The sequence below is a fragment of the Gastrolobium bilobum genome, unplaced genomic scaffold (genome assembly GCF_033153095.1).
Source record: "Gastrolobium bilobum isolate Gb01-03AN ecotype WA unplaced genomic scaffold, APGP_CSIRO_Gbil_v1 utg32687, whole genome shotgun sequence".
Classification (NCBI taxonomy): Eukaryota; Viridiplantae; Streptophyta; class Magnoliopsida; order Fabales; family Fabaceae; genus Gastrolobium; species Gastrolobium bilobum.
This window is the reverse complement of record NW_026895276.1, coordinates 106863-113625: the sequence shown is the minus strand read 5'-3', so window position 1 is coordinate 113625 and position 6763 is coordinate 106863. Positions and strand designations below refer to the sequence as shown.

The 6763-nt window shown below is 37.0% G+C and overlaps 1 protein-coding gene across 2 annotated transcripts; it reads left to right on the top strand.

Moving 5' to 3' along the window:
* The first annotated feature begins 1314 nt into the window (after window positions 1–1314).
* LOC133303476 (uncharacterized) lies at window positions 1315–5429 on the top strand. 2 transcript variants are annotated; one of them, XM_061503392.1, is made up of 7 exons: window positions 1376–1403; window positions 1573–1670; window positions 1876–2847; window positions 2972–3145; window positions 4775–4914; window positions 5151–5261; window positions 5348–5429. In XM_061503392.1, exons 3-7 carry the CDS (start codon window positions 1876–1878, stop codon window positions 5427–5429), a joined length of 1479 nt encoding a protein of 492 aa, XP_061359376.1. In that variant the 5' UTR covers window positions 1376–1403; window positions 1573–1670. The 2 variants fall into 2 exon arrangements, with proteins under 2 accessions (XP_061359382.1, XP_061359376.1); XM_061503398.1 differs by lacking the exon at window positions 1573–1670 and having other exon boundaries at window positions 1315–1403.
* The last annotated feature ends 1334 nt before the right edge of the window (window positions 5430–6763 follow it).

Below are 6763 nucleotides of genomic sequence, written 5' to 3'. Positions count from 1 at the left end.
TCAATCATTTTGCCATCTCTATCCCATTTGTGTCACATTCCTTTTCTTTATTATATTTCTATCTTTGAGTACCTTCTGTTTTTGTCCTCCTCCATAAATTACAAACCTCTTGTATAATAAACGATCAGTGTATATAATTTATGGAAAAAATATTTATCTTTTTAAATGACACAACTTATATCCTTTCATTCTTATAAAGACATGAGACCAACACTTTTATTTTTTTTTGTCAAATATCTTTCCTCTTTTATTTGTGTCTTTCTCTCTCTCTTACCACAACTTTATCATCCTTTTAAAATGACACAAATTTTTTCTTTCCCATAATTTATACTCGATCATTTTCTCAAAAACAAAACAAAGAAAATCTAAACAAAAGATTCTCCATACCAAACGGTACGCGCTGCATGTATCATACACCAAGCAGACGTTGCACAATGTTCTTGCCCCAAATTTGCGGATTGAAATCTTATTGGAAATGCTCAAAGAGTTGGTCTTCTTTGGTCGTCAATGAATAAAAAATGGCAACATAAGTAAGACAGCACAATCTTCTATATTTGTCTCTCCCTTTCCCACGCATAGCACATTCTCTTTCTTAATTTCTTGTCTTTCACCTTTCTTCTTCTTCTTCTTCCCTCACCCCTTTCTCTCTCCTCAATGGGTTCCACCTCGAGTCGACTCGGTTCTCCTCTTCCTTCCCCCACAGCCAACCCCACCAACCGCTTCACATTTTCCTCTCTTCTCTGCGGTGCCTCTACCTCTCTCTCTGCTTCTCAGGTACCCATATCTTATTTTCCATTCATGGATCGTTTTTCGATTTCAAAATTAGTTTTTTACCAGCTTAACTAATTTGGGTTTGGTTAACCCCATCCCGTTTTTCGTCATTAGAACAAAACCAAAGCTTCTGTAGCATTTAAATATTGTACCCTTTTTTGGTATTAGCTGTGAGTTTTATTAATCTCATGTTAAAATGAAATAAGTTATCTCAAGTCATAGAATAGAGACAATTTTGTGGGCTCCACCATCTGAAAAATAAAAAGAAAAGTAAAGAGAAAGGTGGCACAATTATCAAAGGGTGTGTAGGAGAGAACGTTATCACATGTAACATAAGAGTAATTTTTCCTATCACGTATATATTGTTCAGCATGTTTTTTTTTTTTTTTTATTGTGTTGAAAAGGCGAACCAGCTGAGCTTGGTTTATTGATAAAACGAGGTTGTGATTGTCTATGCGTTTTTTTTTATAAACTATTTGATATATAGAAGCTGTTTAAATCTTTCTTTTATTGATTGTGTGTTATTATCTTCCAGGCATGAATTTGCTCTATACTTTGTTGGTTGTAGTGATTGGTATATTATTGTAGTTGTTCGAGCGATGGGTGGAGAATGTAGAATCTGGTAGCAATTGGTTAGTATGGCTTAACGCATATGGGCCTGATCAATGAAGTTATCTTCTGATCGTGTAAAAAAGAATTGGAGAATAGATAAATGCTTTCAACTCTATGCAATTGAATTCCTGCTTGTATTGTATTCTGCGAATAGCATAATCCCTCAAATCTTGAAAATTAAAATTTCAGATGTTGCATGCATTGGAGTCCAACTCAAGCTTCATTCATTGGCAAATAGTCGCATATGGCATTCCTTTACTTTCCATTGATTTGATGAACGCACGTTGGTAGGTATTAAATTATGCATCTATCCAGGCATGCCTATCAGGAATAGCTGTTTTCATTCATCCATGTCAAGAAAAAAAAAAAATTGAGCTTGGCTTGAAATTCTGTTCGTGAAACCATGTTAATTTGTGTGATTGTGCAACAATTGAGGATCACCTTTATGGAGTGACTGATACAGGAATGGCATACTTATATTGTGTTTTTTAGATGGAAGAACAGCCAACTGCACTTCAGGTAGAATCTGAAACAGAATTTAATGATGAAATTTGGGAAGTCACGGACGAATCATCTTGTGCAGAAGCTAGAATTAGCTGCATCCCCCATGCGGAAACTGCCACCTCATCTGATACCAGAACCGAGTTCAGTGGGAATAATACTGTGGAAGGTTGTTGCAGAAATGTTGCAACAAGTAGGCAGAGACCATACTTATCTGAATGTAAGGAGCTAGTTCCTCCATCTCATGTAAGTGCTGATCATAGTCCTCATGGATTTTATAGGGATAGTAGCAACATAGCTAGTACTTCATTTGTAGAACAGATGTCTTCCAATCTAGTCTCTGATAATGTTTCTGTTAACAAGGATGCAGTCATTAACATTGGTAATTCAGTGGATAGTGGTGACTCTCAAATTTCTCACGAGACAATGCATCAAGAGCATGGAAATTCCCGTTCTAGTGAAATTTCTATTGAGAATCATTCCAGTGCATTTATAGCTATCCAGAGTTCTGTTTCCAGGCCTGTTACCGACATTTCCAATTTACCAGTAACTTCTCAATTGCGAGAAGATGAACCTTCCCAAGAGACAACACCTTCAAGTTCAGGTTTTCTTGTGTCCAGTCATGAAACAGGACAGGGAAATCAAAGCGTGCTTCCAGTTGATGTGATAGCAATATCGTCCAACATTTTGTCTGATAGTACTGCTGGCGACAGTGATCAGGATGCCAGAAGGAATGGTAGAAGACTATTTTGGGATGCCTTTTTGCGACATAGTTCTAGAAGGTTTGGTGATTCTCCCACCATTGTCCTCTCCGCTAGCAATGCTGAGGATCTAGGATCTCAAGAACAATTGCTTGTTAATTTGGGTGTTGATTTCCCAAATGATGGGGTTGGAGGTGATTCGAGACATCTGGGCAATAGAATTAACAGATTTAATGAACAAAGGCAGAACTCAAGATCTGAGGTGATTCTGAATTTTTTGGCTATAGAATGCCTCAAATTACTTATATAACCTACTTGCATTTATAGTTGGATTTGTGACCCCTTTGCCTTTTCCATGTAACTTCTGTTTTCATGAATTTTTATAGATCTGGGAAAGGCTTCATGGTGGCCTTGATGGGATTGGTCGTTCGAATTCTTCTTGTCCCTTAGGACTTCATGCAGATGGTGTGTGCTCTTGTGAGTCTTTTGCAATGGATGAGGAATCTAGCATTCGAGCAAGAGTTTCTAGAATAGTCATGCTGGCTGAAGCATTGTTTGAGGTTTTATCCTTTTCTCAACTGTCATACTTTTCCTTTATCTTAGATTCAATTTGTTTTAATTTCCAGCCTTACACCATTTTTTTCTTGCGTAATGTAATCTGTATGCATCTTAATTTTCTTGTTTTATATTCTATGCATTTAGGTTAAGTCTGGTTTTTGCTGATGGCCAATTGGTTATATCTGATTAAGTGATCATGATACAGTTAACAGGATAGCATGCATTCTGGATAAGCATGTTTTGAGTGTGAACGCTAAGATGCATTTCTTCCTTTTTCTTTTTGGCCTCAATTTCTTTATTAACGTTCCATTGTATATCTTCCTGATAATCCATGTTATCTGATTTTCATTATCATAATTAAGTTAGGTCTTTTTAAATATCATCTTGGACTGATGTTACCATGGAATTTTTGTAAGCATGGTATGAAAAACTTGTTTTTCTAATCCTCGAACCTCAGGGAGCCTTGCACACGGGTTTTCCCTATTTATTTGTTTTGTTTACTGTAGGTATACAAATGTTTTTTTGGTGCTAGGATGTGACCTAGTATTTTATTTATTAAATGTCCATCTTTTTATTCTACCTCTGCATTGTAGTATTTACATATTGCAGTTGGATACCGCTTGCTGTAATATGAGCATTTTATTGGGGTTTATACAGCCATGGATTTAGTTTTATTAGTTTATTTTATTCTTAGTGTGGAGATCATGATGGTGTATGCATACGCCATCCTGTAAATACTACAGAATAAATGTCAAATTGTATTCAGACTATATTTTAAAATATGCTTTTAAGTCTGTTCTGGATAAGCCTCACAGCTCTGGTCCAGAGCTGGCCCTTAGAGGCCCTTTTAAGGGGTCACTCTCTTGCCTCCCTCAAGTGAGACTTATAGACCCTCATAATAATAGAGGATCTCTCACTCCTTGTACAGCTCACCTCGTGCACTTTTGAGGTGTACTACCTCATGTATAGCAGTGGGGTTACTTGGCAAAATGGTTATGACTCTATTAGGGAATATTTATCGAATATTTTTCCACCTATATATGTCCCTTTTCATCCTTTGAAGGGGCATCTTGCATCCCTTACATTTATGAATTGTTTCTCTGCCAAAATATAGAACCACTGTGCTTTTAACACAATCCCCTCTCTCAGCCTTCTCTGAGATACATACGGTGACTCCCATATAGAGTTTTGATCCATTCGCTGGCTCTATGAGCACCATTACAGTGAGAGACTTCACCCTTCTAAGGGAAGCAGACCTAAACTCATAACACAAACAGTTCAAAGTCATCACAAACACCTAGGTTGAAATGATAGAAAAGCTAACTATGATTCTATGATATCTTTTTGAGTAATCTTTATAAAATATTAAATGGAAGTCTCAAATAACCTGTAATTGAAGTTGCTCAAATAATGAAATGGTGGCAGGCAATTTTTTTTTCTCTTTCTCTTTCTTGGTACATGGTAATAAGCATGCGTTATTATGCCAGGTCCAGTTGTGCTGGTTACCTAGAATTTGAAGCTTTAGGTATAATAATTTGATCCAAAATGGTTCTATACTATGCTATTGGACTATGAGAGTGTAATATGTGAACCAAAACAATTTTACTTGGTGACTTACTTAGCCTTTGCAGTTTTTGGAAGAGATCCATCGGCAACCTCTATCACTTTACCTATCCATGGTCTCACTCCCTGCACCTGAATCAATTGTTGATTCTCTCCCTCTGAAGTCCCACAAAAAGGTTGATGCACATGGCAACACTGATGCTGAACAGTAAGCCTCTTATTCCTATTATCTTATCCTAAGAACAGGACCGTGTGGCTGTATGTGTCAGTGTCGTGGTTATGGTTAATTTGTTTGATATTCATTTTATGCTGAAGTCTTGTCAAGTTGTTATGACTTTTAATGCTAATATGACAAGTTTGTTTTTATTTATTTTGTTTCTTTGGCGGATGAAATATTTTTACTTTCCTCATGATTATTAAAAAAGTTAACAATTTATTTGCTAGATGTTACATATGCCTGGATGAGTATGAAGAAGGGGAACAAATACGACTTCTTCCTTGCAACCACGAGTATCACATGTCGTGTGTTGATAAATGGCTCAAAGAAATTCATGGGTATTGTCATTGCAATCTATTCTTTTGGTCTTTCCAAATTCATGTTATACAGATAATCACTTTTCTCGGCTCCTCCTCTTTTGCAGTGTTTGTCCGCTTTGTCGTGGCAATGTTTGTAGTGGGTACAGTGAATCTTCTGCCTCTGACACTGAAGTATCGTCTCGTTGATATTGTGCATATGTAAATGTATTGTTATGTGCTAATCATCTCTAACAATTTGCATATATACATAATCTATACAAGACCTATAGACACTTGATACTCTCTTGTTTTTCAACTAGCTCGTGCTGGTGGTTCTTTACTCTATGTGGGTTCCTTAAGAAATGTTAAGCCATATAATCCCACCAAGCTTAATTTAGACTTTCGAGGAAGGGATATCTGATTGGTAACTCAAGGAAAATGAGAATTAAATCACGGGAAACAGAGAATCAAGGTCTGAACAATACTTTCTTCATATATTCTTAAGGAAATGATTACAGTTAGAGACAATTTGCAACAAGAAAACCCAGCTCACAAGATAAAGAAAGGAAAATAACCAATATAGAAAATGTAAAGGATAAATGTGAGGCAGTTGAAGAGGCCTCATTCTCTCCCAAGGTTCCAAACCACAATATTCTCCAAAGGTGCTTCCCTTAATTGTCCCAGCTTCTCATAACCACTTTCGCGTAACTAACTTGCCCCCCACCTTGCTCTCCCCCGCTAGTATTCTGTTGGAGGGCATCTTGGTCATCAAACCCACCTGGGCCAGCAACCACCCCAGTTGGGCCTCCATATTCAATTTCTTCACCCATTATGTTTGAGTCCACATCAGTATTATGAGCCCAAACCTTTATGTTCTTGTCCCTTCTTCTATATACCTGTCTAGTTGGCCTCCATATTCAATTTCTGTTCTTGTAAGATGGCATCTCTATCAACCAACGCTTGGATGCTTCATCCACTGCAGAAACAAAATAGTTTCCCTTAAGCAAAGCTGGTGGGTTAATCCCACAGAGCACCTTGAATGGTGTCATACTGTCATGCCTATGGAGTCCTTTGTTGGTCTCAAATGAACTCAAGAGGGGGTGAATTGAGTTTTATAAAAATAATTCGCTAATTAAAATTAACTCAAAGTAATAAATCAAGATAAGGATAGAGAGACATTAACACAATAGTTTTTACATGGAAAATCCAAAAGGGAAGAAAAATCACGGGCCCTACAATCGAATACTGAAATTCGACGGGCAACTCCACTATGAAACTTGTGTACAAAGAGTTCTCTAGTATCCTAGTTTTCTAGTCTACCCCTTACACAAATTCTCAACTGGTATCCTAGTTTCCCAGTACGAAATCCTAACCCTTAAGAATTCTGAAACCTTATCACACAAGGGTTCTCAAGTTACTCTCAATTTTCAAGAAAAAGAGACATGCTGGTATCCAGTTTCCCAACACAAGAACTGATATCCAAGTTTCTCAGTACAGACCTTCAAAAAGGTCAAGAAGAAAATTACAATTAAATGATTTAC